This window comes from Lagopus muta, chromosome 1 (assembly GCF_023343835.1).
Source record: "Lagopus muta isolate bLagMut1 chromosome 1, bLagMut1 primary, whole genome shotgun sequence".
NCBI lineage: Eukaryota > Metazoa > Chordata > Aves > Galliformes > Phasianidae > Lagopus > Lagopus muta.
Window position 1 is genome coordinate 121,706,114 of NC_064433.1, and position 17,530 is coordinate 121,723,643.

General features: G+C 37.3%; 1 protein-coding gene across 3 annotated transcripts in view; it reads right to left on the reverse strand.

The window, feature by feature from the left end:
• GLRA2 (glycine receptor alpha 2) overlaps positions 1 to 17,530 on the reverse strand; it is a 128,857-nt gene that overhangs the window by 91,120 nt on the left and 20,207 nt on the right. For 2 of the 3 annotated variants that reach the window (XM_048933390.1, XM_048933391.1), the window contains 2 exons: positions 16,784 to 16,851; positions 9,691 to 9,914 (listed from right to left, as the gene is read on the reverse strand). In XM_048933390.1, coding sequence (XP_048789347.1) covers positions 9,691 to 9,914; positions 16,784 to 16,851 — 292 coding nt within the window. Of the gene's footprint in view, positions 1 to 9,690; positions 9,915 to 16,619; positions 16,688 to 16,783; positions 16,852 to 17,530 lie in introns of all 3 variants that reach the window. The other variant, XM_048933389.1, reaches the window with a different exon arrangement.

Here is a 17,530-nt window from a genome sequence, read left to right on the forward strand (position 1 = left end):
AATGTAAGAAAATATCTCATTTGAGCTACAATTGCCTGATCCACAGCAAACATTAAACTGTACTCCAACGCACTTCAGGCTTATAAGCAGCTAACAGCTGGTGTGCTGTGACTCCCCCAGAACCTCATTTGATCTATGCAATAGCTCTCCCCCAGAAATAAGGCCTTTATCCCACAAGAGAATCTGGATCTCCAAGCACCAGGTGTCTGACAAGAAGGGAAATGACATTTTCATGAACAAACCTGCAAGTGTTTGTGAGCAGGTTATGGTACACCAGCTGCCTCTGTAACATTTTTCCTAATGAGAAAATACTGGGATCAGACTCTGGAATTTCAGAGGTACTGTTGGAAATGTAAATAGTGCATATCAGGGCACAAGTCTTTCCTATCTCCTACAAAAAGCATGATTGGCTCCTCACACATGAAAAGCAGCAAAAGCCTCACCATGAGTGGGCATGATATGGAAAATAACTCTTGGGTTCTATTCTTATCCCTTCATTCTTTCAAGTGACACCCATCCACAGCTTAGTTGGTGGGACAGGAGTTGGTGTTAGAAACAACATCTTATCTTCTTTTTTCTTTTTTTTTTTTCCTTCAGAAGATTAGACTTTTGATTCTTACAGCTGTTGAAATAACATAAAAATATTGCCTAAGCACAGGCAGGCAAAGTTCCCCATTAACTGGCAGGGGAGATGGAGTTGCACAGCAACCATGACAGCATTGCATGACACAGGAGCAAATGCCATTCAGACTAGTGGCACTGAAATAGGCAGCAGAATGTAAAATCTCTTTATATCCTTCCCATCCCCCTCTCCTGGGGATCTTGATCTGTGCCTGAAAGGAGAGCACACGCACTGCTCATACATCAGAAAGCAAAAAAAATAAATCCCAGTGACATTCCTCTTTTAAAGGGCTTTTCATTTTGTAGTTCGTCTCATTATTTTTTCAGAGACCTGACTCATCATTTTGAATGTCAATTCTGGTAATTTTCACAGTCTACAGGCTTTGTCCTGTTAAACGAAACAGTCAAACTGTCTGTTTTTTCCTTTATGTTTGAGGAGCCCTGGAATCCCTCTCTAATGTTTGTCATGTTCTGCAGCTTCACTTCTGTCAGATGGGAATGGGCTGAAGTTGAGCTTAGAGGAGATGTGGAGCATTGGCAACAACTGTGAGAAGAGATGCAGGCTGGAGTAACACGTTCTGTGTTTAGGATCGTGTTGTCTCTCCCTCCAGTGTTTTACTTTGCTTCGTGCATTGCTTAAAACAGGAGCTGGCAAACAAATGAACAGAGTGGTGGATTCTTATTATGGGCATCCCACTTCTCATTGTAATGCCAGCATTGTCTGTAGGTACGCAATGCCAGCACATGATTTGCCAGCAAATGATTTCCCAATTTATGTTCAAGCAAATCTGAGAAATTAAACTCAAGTATGATTTTATGTAGCAGCTAAATTCTGAATTCCATTAAAAATGCAGTTTAATCTCTCCTTTCCCTCTGTTATTTTCTATATTAATTTTCCTGCAGTGTGTGCTTAGTGTGCTGTTTCTTTCCCTCTGGCATGATGACATCCTTGTTCAAGTCATATATTGTAATGCAATTGGCAAAAGACCTCCATCTCTGTGAGGATATTACAGGAAAACACACTTTTTATGCCATTCAATTAGAAACGGATCCTGAACCTACATTTTTTCTGTCAAACATTTAACTGCTCTAATGTACATTCAATAGATAAATGGTTACCAGCAGTCAAAGACAGACATCATTGTTACCTGGGAGGAGAGCAGGTGTGCAGATACATCGCTTGCTATGCAATCCTATTGGATTCAGAAGTAACCCCGGCCAATTTTTATTTTTATGTTTAATCCTGTCAGCCAAGAACAACTGTGTGTATACAAATCATTTTCCAAAAGCATTTCCCACTTTCTTTAACTTGGAAAAATAAAGCTTTCTCTTTGTGTATTTGAGCCCCGTGCATTTGAGATGCAAGAATATAGGGCTATAGAAGGTAACATCTTGGGCCATCAAATCTGATAATCCATGAACACATGTAGGCATTTCATCTAATCCATTTTGAAACTGACCACGGCAAGGTGTGAGGAGCGGCTGAGATCCCTGTGTTTGCTCAGCGCACAGCAGAGGAACTGAGGGGAGGACTGACGGCGGCTGCTGCTCCTCACAGGGAGCGGAGGGGCAGCGCTGAGCTCTGCTCTGTGTGACAGCGACAGGGCCCGAGGGAACGGCGTGGAGCTGCGTCAGGGGAGGGCAGCTGGGGGTCAGGGAAAGGGGCTGCACCACAGCGCGGTGGGCGGGGAACGGGATGCACAGGGCTGTGGGCACGGCCCCAGCTTGTCGCAGCTCAAGGAGCATTTGAGCTGAAGAGTTGCTATGTAGAGCCAAGGCTTGGACTCGATGACCCGCGTGGGTCCCTTCCAACTCAGGATATTGTGTTCTGTGATTCTGTTTAATGATACCTTGTTCCTCTCTATGCCCACCACTATTTCTATTGGAATACTGTTTGGGAATTCAAAGCATAGTTGAGTGGAAACACTGTAACTTCCAGTTTAAATTTCCTTCTGACCAGTGTAGAGCTATTTGTTGATGCCAGTTGTCCTGGCAGCATTTCCTTCAGTTCGAGTAGCTCTTCTGCTGTGTTCATATTTACTTCACACCCAGTGTTTTTTATGTCAGCTAGGGACATGCACAGCATTAAAGGAATTAGTGAGGTAGTACATGTTCAAGTATAATGTTCATATCCCTACATTGCTTTAAATGCCTGATGAAGTGAATATACAACTAACTTTATGTCATTAAAATGTAAATTATTCTTTCCTTAAGCAAGATGATCAATAGGATTTTGACAATGGCTGTGCTAGCTGCATAACAATACACCTGTATTAGGCTTTACTATTTATTTAGGAGGTTTTATTATTCGTTATGCAAAACAGGTACTTTAGGCACAACAGAAAAATAAAGGTATTGGAAAAACAGAGCTAGATCCTCAGTATGGATTTGTACCTAAGCTGTGATGAAGTGAAAGACAGAATGGGTGATGGGAGGGTGCAGTCGAGAAGCTGTTGGGAAACATCCCAAAGGATGAGAAGCATCTCAGCACATTAAATTAAAAGACCACAAACTGAAGGGATATGGTGGTGGATTAGAGGCAGGAAAAAGGGCAAGAAGAAAAAAGATGTGTGAATAGTAGGCAGATAATAATAAGTCAAGGACGCAGAATTCAACTGTAACAAGAATGGCTGCTTTTCACATAAAAGGCTGCAGTATTTTAGCCTCTGAAATCATTGTTATTATTGTAATCATGCCCATGGGAAGACAAATTTGTCAAACTCACTGTATTCACATAGCATGCAGTTACAATTTGGGAAGTCACTATGTCCCAGTGTACAGTTTAGTAAAGTCTAGTGATAATAGCACTATTTGTTATACAAAGTCTGTAAGGCCTCTGCCTTTATATATTATAGCAGCCAAATCCAAAACTTCTTTATTTTTGTGCTCTATTTCAGCTAGTAGTTCAGCATTGCTTATTATTAAAACCATTTTTTATATACATAGGTCACTCCAAAAGTAATGCCTCTTATTTATTTCCATGAAAATTACAGCAGCTAAAAAGAGTGCAATAACACTATTCGATAGAGCAAAATCTCAGATAGAAAACACCATTTTTCAACACAGTCACCTCCATGAGCATTGTCACCAGTGATAAACAGGAGCCTGAGTGCTGTGCTTGTAACAGTCTGCACCAGAGGAGGTGACTCACTGTTGCTGTCGCCACAGCTGAAATGCACCACCCACTCCTCACTGTGCTCACATTCACTGATCGGTCTCTATAAACATTCAGCAAGTGTCGATGAATGTCAGTGGGTGCTGTTTTTACTTCATGGAGGAGCCCCCCTGCTGCCATCTGTCATATGGCAACAAAATGTACCAGGATGTCGGCGGGAAGATTCAACCTCTACTGCCATACCACCAACTTCTGCCTCCAACATTGTGGGCCAATATAATGAAACAGAAGACATTACTTTTGGAGCAGTCCTCGTATTTTCTTAAGTGTGGAAAAGTTATTTTAATGCATATGAAGATTCTTTTTTGTTTGCTTTTAGAAGATCAGGGAAATGAGCATGGACTTGTTTTGCCATTGGTATAATAAATAATGTTCTATGAATATGTTCTTGTGCTGATTAAGATTCAGTTCCAAGGGAAAAGCTTCACCTTCGTCAGTGCTGTTTTATAGGAGTTGAGAAAATAAATATCAGTGTGAGCTAGGAGAGGGGTTCTTACCTAGCACACAGACATACCAATCATGGTAACAGTCTCTCTTCTCCCTCTCTGCTAATCTGTCACATGGAAAGACAATGCTGATAGTAAAGTCCAAATCCTCTTAAATACCAACACTAGATTGCAAATAAAACTGAAGTCATCAAAGTTAAGCACAGGATGTGTGCAGAACTGCGGAACGTAACATTTTCTACCACTCTGTTAGACTAGACTGTGCCACGCTGTTGTTGATTTTCACACAACAGTGTAATTAGGTGTAAATGCTTTATTGGGTAGCTGATATGGGTTATACTCTGAAATTATTGTAGATGACCCTTGCCTGAATTTACTGTAACAAGGCAAAAGATTTTTTGGTATCGCTAAAAATCTAAGATATGGGCATATACATTTTTTTTCAGGAATATTATGGAATTTCTTTCCCTCAAGTAGTCTATTGTGAAGAGAAAGCCTGTGTTAATTATGTTTCTTTTAAGTTTGCTTTGCATTTCATAGAATCATCAAGATTGGAAAAGACATCCTAAATCATCTAGTCCAGCTGTCCAACAACCACCAATATTTCCTGACTAAACTATGTCCCTCAGTACAACATCTAAATGTTTCTTGAACATCTCCAGGGACAGTGACTCCATTAACTCTCTGTTCCAGTGCCTCACCACCTTTTCCATGAAGAAGTTTTTCCTAATACCCAACTTGAACCTGCCAAATGAGAAGGGAAAGAATCTTCTACCCCACAGGGCAAAGAGCACAGTGACAAAGCACTTGACAAAGAAGACTAGAAAGCACAGGACTTTTGCTCAGAAAAGCTGAACAATACAAGTGCTATGTATTATTTCTGATGATTTACATGAGGGGTATGGTTACCATAACTTTTAATATAACCTAAGATGGCATGTAGAGTAATGGGCATCTAAGGAGGTTAGTGTTCTGTGAATTGGCACTACTGCCACAGAACAAAGATTCAATTTTGGTAACTTGAGTAACATGGCACAAGAGACGGTATTGCAAGTAAATGTGCTGTTTTCAGGCAGGAGAGGGCTGTTGAATGTGGCAGCTCATCCCCTCATCTACTTGTTGTAATATGGAGGTCCAGTGATCACCTCCAGAACAGCTGCAGAAAGAGACCAATGCAACAGCTTGTATTTCCTGTTTCATGGTGTCCAACCAAACAGTGCTGCTCTCTGGTAGATACAGCTTTCATCCATAATAACATTTAACTACCAAATCTGGGTCAAGAGTTGAAACATAAAGAAGCAGTTTCCTAAATTACTGCAAAATTTAATATGCTGTGAAAATAAATGAAGACCAAAAAAATGATACTCTGAAAGACTTGAGGAATTTCTTCCTAGGTATTTAATTGTTCTTGGAATATAAGGAAGAAAAATAATTTGTGAGTTTGTTCAAATCGACTCCCTAAAATTCCACATGATTCTCTCATCAAACTATGAAAAACATTTTCTAAATTCTTTACATGTTTTAAAAATGTGAAGTAATCTGTTTTGTAACTCTTTCTGGCTAAATGGAGTGGCCCTACATTTCGGAGGACAGCCTCTCTTTTATATGACTACTGGGAATACAAGGTGCTTAGTGGAGCAGCTGATAGAAAAAAAAAATAGTTTCAGCCTCTTTATCTTCCTGTCCAGTATAACGCAGGTGCAATGCCATGGATCAGTGCTACAGTACTGCCTTCTGCATCAAGATCATATGACTAAGATGCACTGAAAATATTAAAAGGAGAGGGAGGCAATGAATGTATAATAGAAAAAAAAACCACCTTCCACTTTCCATCCACTTTGCTAAAATAAGCTTTTCAGCAGATGCTAATGTTCTGGCAGCCTGAAATGAGTTTGTGGGAATCAGGTACCACAAATGTGTGGCTCAAAAAGAAGGCAAAGCCTCCTATGAGGGTCTTTAGCATTTTGTTGGTGTCCCAGCTGCCCAGAGTGGGACAGGGAAGATATGATCCTTGCCCTTGGAACATAAAATCAGTTCAACAGTGTACACAACACAAAATCCAGGTGTCATACAGAATATGAGTGTCAGGAACAAGACTGTCAGTATCATCATATAGCACTGCCATTCTTTCCAAGTTTGTAGTCCTTCTACAAAATCCAGCCCATGCAGAGATCATTCAAGGGTTGTGAGCTCAGAGGGATGAGTCACAGGCATCTGGAGGGTGACGCTGTGTGGGCTGAGATTTAGTCTCATTGTTTTTCAGCATTCAGTATATACACAACATAAGCCAATTATATTGAACACTGCTATAATGAACCCCTCTCATTGAGCACTCTCTGCAGAGAGCTTTAAAACAAAAACTATAGTTATTTAACAGTGCTGTGCAGCTCAAAGAGTGCCACTGAGACTTATCTTGACTGAAGTGCAGTTGCTTGCTGAATATAACTTTACTGTAACTGCTGACTTCTAAAATGCATGCACCTCTAAGAGCTGTTGTCACCTCACTAGGGACAAAAGTGTATATATCTGTGATACTGAGCAATGCCGAATTCCTTCCCAGAGGTTTTTGGCTGCTCTGCAGTACACAAGGACTTAGACTGGTTTTCTCTAAAGACATGGGCTGTGTGCCATTTAGCTTCCAGGTCTGGAGCAAAATGTCATCCTCTACCTTAAAACTTCAAATTTTCTTCAAAATAATGAAGATTTTATTGTGAAAATGGACTTAAATCACTATAGCTCCATAATCCTTCATGTTCCTCATATCCTTCATTTCCAAGTATTGTAAGCTCAGAAGCTCTTTCTCTGTACCAGTCTTGCCTCAGGTTTTATATAGCATATATACCATGATATCTGAGATTAAAACAAATACCAAAGTAGTCATCCGAGCATGCAGAAAATACCTAAAAATAGGTTTAGAATCCTAAACTTACTTATATGATTCATAGGTGAGTACATCAGCCACTCTGGCTTTAATTCCATAACAACTCCCAGAGAATAGATTTAGTAGACTGCAACCATGATCATAATAGCTAACAACGGTGTGGAAAACAGTGACAGAAATCTATGTCATGCCTAACATCACCAATGAATGCAAGATGGATAATCCCTTACTAAAAGAAAGGCAAACTGACTCTTGCTTATAATGAGGTGACATGAATGACATGTGTTAGTGGGCATGGTGCTGATGGGTTGAAAGTTGGACTAGATGATTTTAGTGGTCTTTTCCAACTTCAATGATTCTGTGATTCTACAAAAGAATTCCAAAAGCAATGTGTTGTGGTGGAGGTAACGCAGGTCTAAACCCTCTGTGATCCTGCAGTAAATTACCTGAGCACATATATCCTACACCAAATGTAAAATAAGGATCATATTAGGTCCAAATTCTTCTCAGAAAGGGCAGGATTTGCTTTTCATGGCATTTAGCAGCATAAGCCACGCATGCCTCTAAGAGAGCATATTTCCACTTCCAGATGAAGTCTAAAGGGAAGATGAATGCTGCTGCTGTATAATATCCACACCCCAGTTCTTACCCAGTTATTACAGGGAGTTGTTCTAAACTCATTTAGTAGAGACAGTGGTTTACATGTATACAAGACAAATTTGCCCTTGCTTCTATTAAATTTGAACATACGACAAAATAGACCACAATGTCACTTTCCAGATGTGTATTAAAAGCATTTTAAAGATGAGGAGCATCTAAATGTTAAAAGTTAAATACCATTACATCAGGCTAGGTCTGGTTGGTTTGTGAGTGAAAATGGCAACATTTTACCAACCTCAGTGCACTGAAACAAATCACTAAAATATTATTTGTTTCAGCATAACACAACTAAAAGAAATTGACAAACAGCACATAGAGAAGTTTTTCTAATTACTTCTAACTTCAAAGTTCAGTACTGGAGAAAGTTTTCTTCCCTGTAAAATATTACTCAAAATTATATGCCATATTAGAGGCACCAGGTAAGACTGATTTTCTTAGACCTTCATTGGAATATTGCTTACTCTACTTCACATATTTGTATTTAGGAGTGGGAATTTTACAAATGTGGTATGACAGCTTGAAATATTATTTTTCCTGCATGAACAAATGTCAGGGAAATTATCCATCTGTATTCAGAACAGCACTCAGCTGCACTGTTGCCTCCAATAAGGTGGTGGCTGATGTCATTCAAACAAACAGTTGCATTCATTTCTTTCTGAGAGGGAAACAAGAAATATTTGTAAGTGACAGCATATTTATCACTCTGCTAGTGCTAGTCTCACTCTTCTGTGCTACTATTTTTCCCAGACTGTTCAGGTATGTTAATTTGAAATCTTGCTCAGTAAACACTTATGTTCCATGCTGACTGATCCATCCAAACATAGTTAAGTTCTTATCAAGGAATTTCCAAAGGAATTAAGTAAATGGAGGAAATGTTATGTTACTGTTTATTAATTTAGCATCCTAGAGAACTCAGTTGTCCTTAACCTGGATCAATAATAATTCCTCAGAAAAAATTCCGGTCATGAACCAGAATGCCTGATGAGAAACTACAGTCTTAAGAGCTGATTTTCCTTACAGGTGAGTAAATTCAATAAACAGATCAGTTAAATGGGTACTACCATGTTTACTTTTCACCATGCAGGAAACTGACTGCAAAGCATCCTAGGAAAACACAGAACACAATATTATCTTTCTAAACTGTTGCAATAATGCAGTGTTTTTCACCATGATTTTTTATACTAAATTAACAGCACACAGTAAGCTGAATATTAAACAAATATTGCAGATTTGCTGTTCTTGATGCTTTTGCAATGCAATTGGTTCTTCACATATGTCCCATTTCATCAGATAATATTCAATTGTATTTTGTCACACTGCATTTATCCATTCAGCCTAAATCCAATCACATGACACACACTTCAGTGCATTTAGTATAAAAAAAAAAAAAAAAGCTTTCCATAATTCCAATTATTTCTATCTGTGAACAGATACGTCCAATTACCCTGAGACTTGTGTGTCAAATTTGTTGTGTTTCAAGCCAATTTTTACTTCAGGTTTTCGGTAGCCACTTAAGATAATATTCCCCTTTATTTTTGAATTGCAGTTGACAAACTATGGAAGAGTTGGTATTTTTTTTTCTTTGTAAGAGGAGTGACTTCAGCTAATAATGCTGATGGGAATTCCTGAGGCATATCAGTAAAGTAGTAGACAACATAAAGTTTCCAGCAAGGCTAGAAAGTACCGCTGTGCAACTTACCATCTTGTGAGAACTAAGAGACTTAGTAAAGGAATGTAGGCAAATTTTCCTTCTATCCTGCTGTGATTAAATCTCATTTTGGTTGTACACATGGATAATAAAAAATCAAATATGTAAATTGTGTTCTCCAAGCCTAGCTACATCTAGAAAAAAACAGGGAGTAAGAGGAAGGAATGGGATGAAGAGCAGATAAAGTTAACTGGTTTACCTGATACTGTACAACACTTTTCCAGTCTTAGAAATCCTTAGCAGCTTATTGTCTGTTGTGACATCATGGAAGTTTGCTCCCTTTTCATTGGCAAAAAACAAATCTGGTTTCCAAATAGAGTCCAGCATGGAGGGATCCAAATCCAGGGAATCATCAGGATATTCGCTGTAAGCCAGGCGTGAATCGTTCCACTGCTGTCTCAAAAAAATGTTCACTCTGTAGTCCTACAGAAATGCCATGTAAAGAGGTTATTGAGCCACTTAGAAAAACTGGAAGCTCACTTTAGCTTTCTTTATGGTTCAGACTTATTTCAGCATTATAGCAAACATTTATGCCATCCTTTGAATGCAAGAGTTGTCATTTGAAAATAAAGCAGTCTGAATATCATACTGAACCAAACAAACTGTTACATTTTCCAAATCAAAATTACTTCAGTTATGAAGAAAATATCAACTGCAACCTCCAATGTTAAATATAACTCTCTTACAAGTACAACGTTTTATCCCAGTGGTATTTGGAAAGTTAAAAAGCACTGTGGTTAGCTACATAGAATTTCAACAAATTTGTTATAAAACTGCTAATTCAAATAAATTATTTCCAATACATAAATCAATTATTTCTAATGTACTCGTGAATAGTTGTTAATTTCAGCGAAGCCAGATTTGCACAGAAGAAATTAAATCAGCACTTCTTATTTACTGTCTCTATCCTTTTTCCATCCACCATATGCTTTTCTCTGTACGTTCTTTCATTTACTTCTCTCTCCTGCATCCTCTTAAAATTGTTCTAATTGCATTCTTCTGCTCAGTGGTCTGTTAGTCACAACTGGGAAGACAGCAATTACATAGAGGTTCATTTAGAACCAGAATTAACACCATGTTGAGAACTGGCTATTAAAAGGGTGTGTGAAAAGAGCTTTTAGGGTCTAATCCAGAATCCAGTGGAGGGAATGGAAAACTGCTAGTGCCTATTCTCCTCTGTATTTCCAAAGTCAGCAAGTAAGAACATAATTTCGCCTATCTTTCCTTGCAATTATAGCATACATTTGCCTTACATTACCACAGTTAGATATTCTGTGAATACTCTCTTAAAATACACCTACTATTACTCTAAAAGGAAAATATTTAATAATATTTATATAGATTATATTACCCGAAAAATTACATTAGCAAATAATACCATCAACTGTACAAAGCCTCACATTTAGGATTTGTTTGGGGGTAGCTGCAGTACATTAAAAAGGCAAAACTACGCTTTTGACTTGGAAAATGTGTAAGTTCACACGCATTTAGATAGGGCACTGAACTTTATCAGTCTAAAGAAATGTAAACAAATAATGTAAACAAATATAAAACACCCTTGAAATGTAAACAAATATTCTCACTCCGATTAGAGTTGTGGAATGAGGACCACCAACCTTTGGTGTTCCCACCATTCACTTGGTAGATTCACAATGAAGTGTGCTGTTGCCCTGGCAGAATATTTCTAACATATAAACTAATACAGTTTTTGAGACCTATAGGATGATGTTTCACAATTTCACTGGTAATGTGTATTCACTTGCTTTCTTTATTATTTCTATTTTGCTCTTGGGTAGACGTGAATCAAAACATCTAATCAGAGCAAGACAGAACAGATAGCAGCCTATATGAATGGCATGCTTTTTAAAGATCTTGCAAAAGCTCGTAACTATTTGTCACAAGCCACTGTGCTCTTTATGATGGTTTTGTTTCATAACAGTTTAAAATCAAGTTGTTACTCGCTGTACTGAGCTTATAAAATATCATCAAATATTGCAAGAATGCACCAACCCTGAGCATATTTTCCTTTGCTTCCTGATCTTAGAAACTGCCTTACAAGTTTGTATAAGACAGTTTTAGTTATGAAGACAGGAGAACTTTCTATTTTCTCTCTACTTAAAAGAAGGCAAGAGGTGTTATCAGTAAATGAAATTATACTATATAATCATTATAACTAGTCATGTAACACTTTTTCACGTTTATTTGAAATAAGATACGTAACAAAATCCGTGGAAAGCAGAGGTATTTCTTCACCCATGACACAGAAATCATAAACCAGTCAAGTCAGCAAATTGAGAAGAAATATCTAAAAATAAATATTCTTTCATGAACTCCTGCAGTTGGTGATTTAGCAAACAAAAGCGAGTCAGGAAAATCCTTATTTGTAGGAGGGCTTACATATGATATATATTATACCAAAAGCATAAATAATGCCAGTAGGATTATATGATATTTTTCAGCATACACCTTCATAAATATATTAGAGCCATCATACCGATACACTTCAAAAAGTTTTTTTTCACTACAGACTGTGCTGTTAGAAAGAAAACAGCACTGAAACATTTGTTTCTCTCTGACTGGCTTCACTATCTATAAACATATGTTTATTTATGTATATATAAAAATATGTCAATAAGAAATTAAAAATGGAAATATAACTTTCACACCATAAAGCCATGATTATATTTTTCCTCTTCTGCTTGTGGAATAAGCAGCCAGGAGGGACGTGCATTTACACAGTCAGATGTAATCATGTGTAGAATTTTGAATTTACTTTTCCTGTGCTAACACTTTAACTATCTCCCAGAGAAAAACTCTCCTGAGGATGATATCTCAACATGGAGCTCAGGCAGCCTATGGTGTGTGTTTTGCAAGTTCCTGAGGGTAGGAGTAGGAGGACTGTAGTAATGCACTCCTACACTACCACAAGTACACCTGCTCCACAAATCCTTTCTGACAGAACCACTGCTCTGAATGAGAAGTGTGGACCTGAATTTTCAATCTCAGTTGCAGTACTGATGCCAGTGATAGCTCAAGGCAACTCAGATAAAGAGTTTTCCTCTGTCTCAAGCCATAAGACCAGGACAATGCTAATACACTAAAGAAATATTCTTCTGAGCAGTTTAATTAGATTTATATGAAGATTTAGGGACTCAGTCCACATATACTAAGTTCTGTTACAGAAGTCTAGAGAGAAATGTTTTCTATTTTCCTCAGGCTGGGCAAAGTTAAGGATATCAGCTCCACAGACCCCAGGTTCCCCCTCCAAGCCTTCAGCAAAGCTCTGTGGTCCTTTAGCCTCAGGCACTACTTTGACACGGAGTGCTGGGAAGCCCCACTCCCTTTTCAGTGCTGTTTTCTGTCTCCAAACATGCTTTGGACTTACTCCTCTTTGATGTTATCTTTCTTCCCATCCTCCCCTTCAATCACATTAATACCCCAGGTGTTAAGTCAGATGTCTGATGCTAACTGCAAACCTAGCTGGTCTTGCAGACATAGGAGTGGCTGACCAGAGAGACTATTTTCTCTCCAAGTGCAAAATATGAATGCTAACTGAATAATAGTGTTCTAATAATCTATTTCAAGGCCATAACAGAAAAGATCTTGTTTAACTAGACACCTGAGTATGTAGGGTGTCCCTAGTGACATCAGTGGGAGTCCTTTGTGCAGTTTAAACTGTGTATGCAAATTGCTCATTTGCTCAAATTGGGATCTAATAAATTGATTTGCAATGTATGTTTTCTAATGGGAATATCATCCACACAGCCACGGCTAAGATCTTTTCTCCCTAAAATGGAGTTTGATGCGTTTATCCCAACAGAGAACCTGCTGCATACTCAGTCATTGATTACAGGGCGTAACTACAGTAAAAATGTCCCCACAGTTAGTCATTTCTGTAATTAACCATTAGCTCATGAATGTAGGAACTGCTCTTAGCTTCTCCTACAGCTGATAGCTAAAATATCCTGGTCATTAGTGACACTGGACATTTGAATATTTTGGGACTTTGCCCAGCCTGATGCAGATTACTCATCTGTGATATTCAACAACACTGAATTTTCTGCTGCATACTGTGTTTATGAATGCTTCTAAAATTAGATATAAAGCATACTGGCACAATCACTTTATTCTGTGAAGTTACACAGGAATGTCTTTTTTCCCCCCCCCCTTTCTTTGCAAATTAGAGTTTAAATGATGACATGTGGATCAATAAAGAAAATTTCCAACAGTTCCATCTTGACTCTGGTCTGGCCTTTTAAATATTTTGGTTTGGTATAATATACATCATTTTAATGTGGAAGAAACTTGCTTTTGGAACAAATCAAAATAAATCATGATGCTGTCCCACCTGTACATAATAGTGCAGAGAGTCTCACACATTGGCATTTTGTTTCTGTAAATCTTTGGGAGCCAAACTCATGAAGACAGTGGTTAACCTTTTTGAAGAGAGTCAGTGCACAACTCTGTTTCTTTCCTCAGTTAAATAGGTTTTAACTTTTAGAAGAAAATGCATGAGTTGTGCTAGCTATTCACACAGGGATAAATGTACTCCTGCTGTCTATCCTAACAAGAAAACAGAAGATACTCCTGCTAACATTATTGAGAACTGAATGAATTTAGTAGGTATGGGACTGTAATCCAGTTTGCCACGTTCCTCCTGCTGAAAGCCTCTCTAAACAAGTTTTCATTTCCCAAGGTTTCCAGTGAGCTATTGCAGCTCTTCAAAGTTATATCTTGACAACATCCCTTCAGTATATACATACAGTTTCACTAAGCATCCCTGTCCCCTCAGGCTGGAATGTCCCTTTTTGACTAACAATCCAGGGTTTTAATTTAATTTTTTATTTATTGATCAAAATGATCAAGTGCATTTTATAGGGAAAAAGAATCCTAGAGGTCAAACAAAACTCATTGTTTATCACAAGGGATGCCAACATTTTTAGCACAATTGTATTTATTTCAGAAAAACAAAGTAGCTGCAACAGCAATTGATGTCTGCCTCTCAGACCGGTTTTTAAACATCCTAAAACTAGTCACTTTGTCTCTAAAGAAGTTACAGCATTAAGAAAGTGAATATCAAAGTACCAAACAATATCTAAGAGAACTTTTTCCACACTTTCCAGCATCATGAACAAAGCGAAATAAGAAAGCCAACAGTCTTTGTTTTTATCAACTTGAATGTTTAGCTGTTTTCAGCAGAATGTGTTAATGAACATTGAAAAGGTGCACATTAACATATTTGATAGACGGTAAAATGCAATGAGGGGATTTAATCAAAGCAATGAAGGAGTCTAATTAATGCAATCAGCATTAGGTCGTGCAAATATTTTCATTGAATGCCATCTTGTAAAGCCAGTGACGTGCAGGATTTTTCTGCTACTTAAAGCTATGCTAATGTCTTTACATCTTAAGATCAACAGACACAGCTGGATAAAAAAGTCTACATTCATATCTGTCTTTTCAAACTCTTTAAACATAGGAAAGCAAAGTTTTCAAAATGTTGTCTGCTGATAATTATTTTAAATAAAGGTTAAGGGAGTTTTCATATAAAACTTGGTTTTAGTTCTATTTTAAGTTGTTTTTAAAAGGCTATGGTTACATATTCTAAAACTTTGTTCTCTGTTTACTTTTTAACTATGTATTTTATAGCTGTGTCATTTATAGAAGAATCTTTCCTACACTATTTAAGAAAGCAAATTGTTTTAGTAACTACTTGCCTTTTTTCCTCTAGAAAATGTTAAATAACTGCTGTAGATTTTTTTCAAGCAATTACATATGAATAAAGTATTTTAATGTTAAATAAAATGCCTGAATTAGACAAAATATCTTTTCTTCCTTCAGAAGGCAATTATTTCAAGCCAATATTTATCTTATTTTATAATAGAAAACAGCTCTTTGCTGTAACTTCAGTAGGTAACAAGTTTATTTTTCTTTAACAAGAACTCAGTCCTGCAGTCCTACATTTATTGACTCTGGCTTTAAAAGGAAAAAAAAAAAAAAAAAAAAAAAGAGGAAGGCCTGAACATTGTGCCCTGAGGCAATGTGCATAACTCTCGCAAAATTTCAGTGAAGGTGGGAACTCTCTGTTTAGATTACTTTATGGAAGAGGAAACTTAAAGAATATAAAGTAAAACTGGGATCTGTTGCAAGGTCTTTTAGAGAATGGATACACACATGCACCTGGTAATTACTATATCTTTATCACATTATATGAGAACCACACAAAAAAAAAATGTTCTTAGTATTAAACTCATTAGTCAAGTGCATGTGTGCTTGAGAAAGTAACCACTCTTACATGCACTTGGATTTGCTTTTCCTCAGCAAGTATTAAAGAAAATGAAAGTTTAGCTTTTTTAGATTTCAGACTAAAAAAGAAAATTAGACAACAATTGTCACCACCATTATTTTTCTTATTATTTCTTAATCCTAAACTTCAGCAATTTTTAAAAATCTTATCTCGTATTGAAATACTAATTTCAATTGGTAATTTTAACTATTTAACTTCTTAAATATTAAAATGAATTTTTGACTTTGGTAGTTATTTTATGGCTGATAGTGTTCTTTGAATTCAGTCAAAATAAAAATTTTCATCATCTGCAGTCCCAACACTTTCTAGTATGATTTTGGCCCTGAAAATAATGAAGTCTACTCATAGCTATATTGTGCATTTACTTGAGCTACCGATGTGATTTCTAAATTCAGAGATATAGCTAAGTTAAATGAGACGGTTCAGGTATTTCTGTCAGCCCAGTCTGCAGCAGCAGATAATTCAGCAAGGACTGTAGAACCACTCAAACACTGAGCCCTTGGCAAGCAGCCCCACAGCTGAGTTCCAGCAACTTTTCTGCCTTTGCAGTGCTAACATCTGGGAAAACTGCCTTGGGCATGCCTGTAGTTACTGCCATCACAGTCAATACAGACTATGGGCAACTACAGATATATATTAAGATGTGATAGTTGAGTTCAACAGGTTTTTATAAATAAAGTTATTTTATAAAACTTGTATTTTAATTTAGCTGAAATTAGTATATTTAAGAACTTAATAAATGTTCCCATGTCTAGAGCATCTCTATTCTACATCACATCCCACTCCTTCACAAGATGGCTTCAATGACCAGTCCCACTCACCATTGTAGTTTCTGCTATTGAACCAAAGCTGTTGATAAATATGTTGCAGGTAACATTTACAGGAGGACCTGCAAGTTGAACAATAAATAGAAAAATTGACAGGTTGTGTTCATGACATATATTAAGTATTGTTGTTCTCTTGCCAATGGCATCATAGCACTTACCATTGTGGTTTCTGTGACTGATCCAAAACTGTTGATAAAAATATTGCAAGTAACGTTTACTGGAGGACCTGTGGAATGCAATAAAAATGTTGCAATATACATTGAAACAAAAGTATAGATCCCTCAGCCTCCGTACAATCTGGTACAGATGTGGCTGAAAACAAGCAGAAAGTGAGTTTTCCCAAACAGATCATGTAAACGTCTATCAAAAGAAAGAACGTTATCAACACTGAATTAGCTGTACTGGTTTCACTGGAGGTCACTAAATAAATACTGAGGACTGCATCCTTCTAGGGTTTAGGAGAAATGTTGTGTGAGGGCATGGCTGTAGCAGCTCTTTCTTAATCTATAGCATCAGTGCAGGACACACTCCCTGTAACACTGCAACCACTATCTCCCTGTTTTCTCAGACTTACAATTGGAGAGATTACCTATCCCACTCTCTTCATCTCAGTGTTAACTTGAAAAAGTAAGATATCACTCCACTAATCTTTTTTTCCTGATCATTTATATGTATAGTTATTAATTTTCAATGGTGTAGTAGGGGAGTTATAAGCATATGAAAACAAATAATCTTAAAAACCAACTTCATATAGTTTACTGATTCTGAGTGAAGAATCCAATTTTATCTTAGTCTTCTAATGATGAAGTTAGTAAAACGTATATAGGAAATCTTGGCTAATTGTAGCAGAAAATAAAAGGTAACCAACTGAGCATCAAAGTTTGCAACAGTTCTATTCTCTTTTT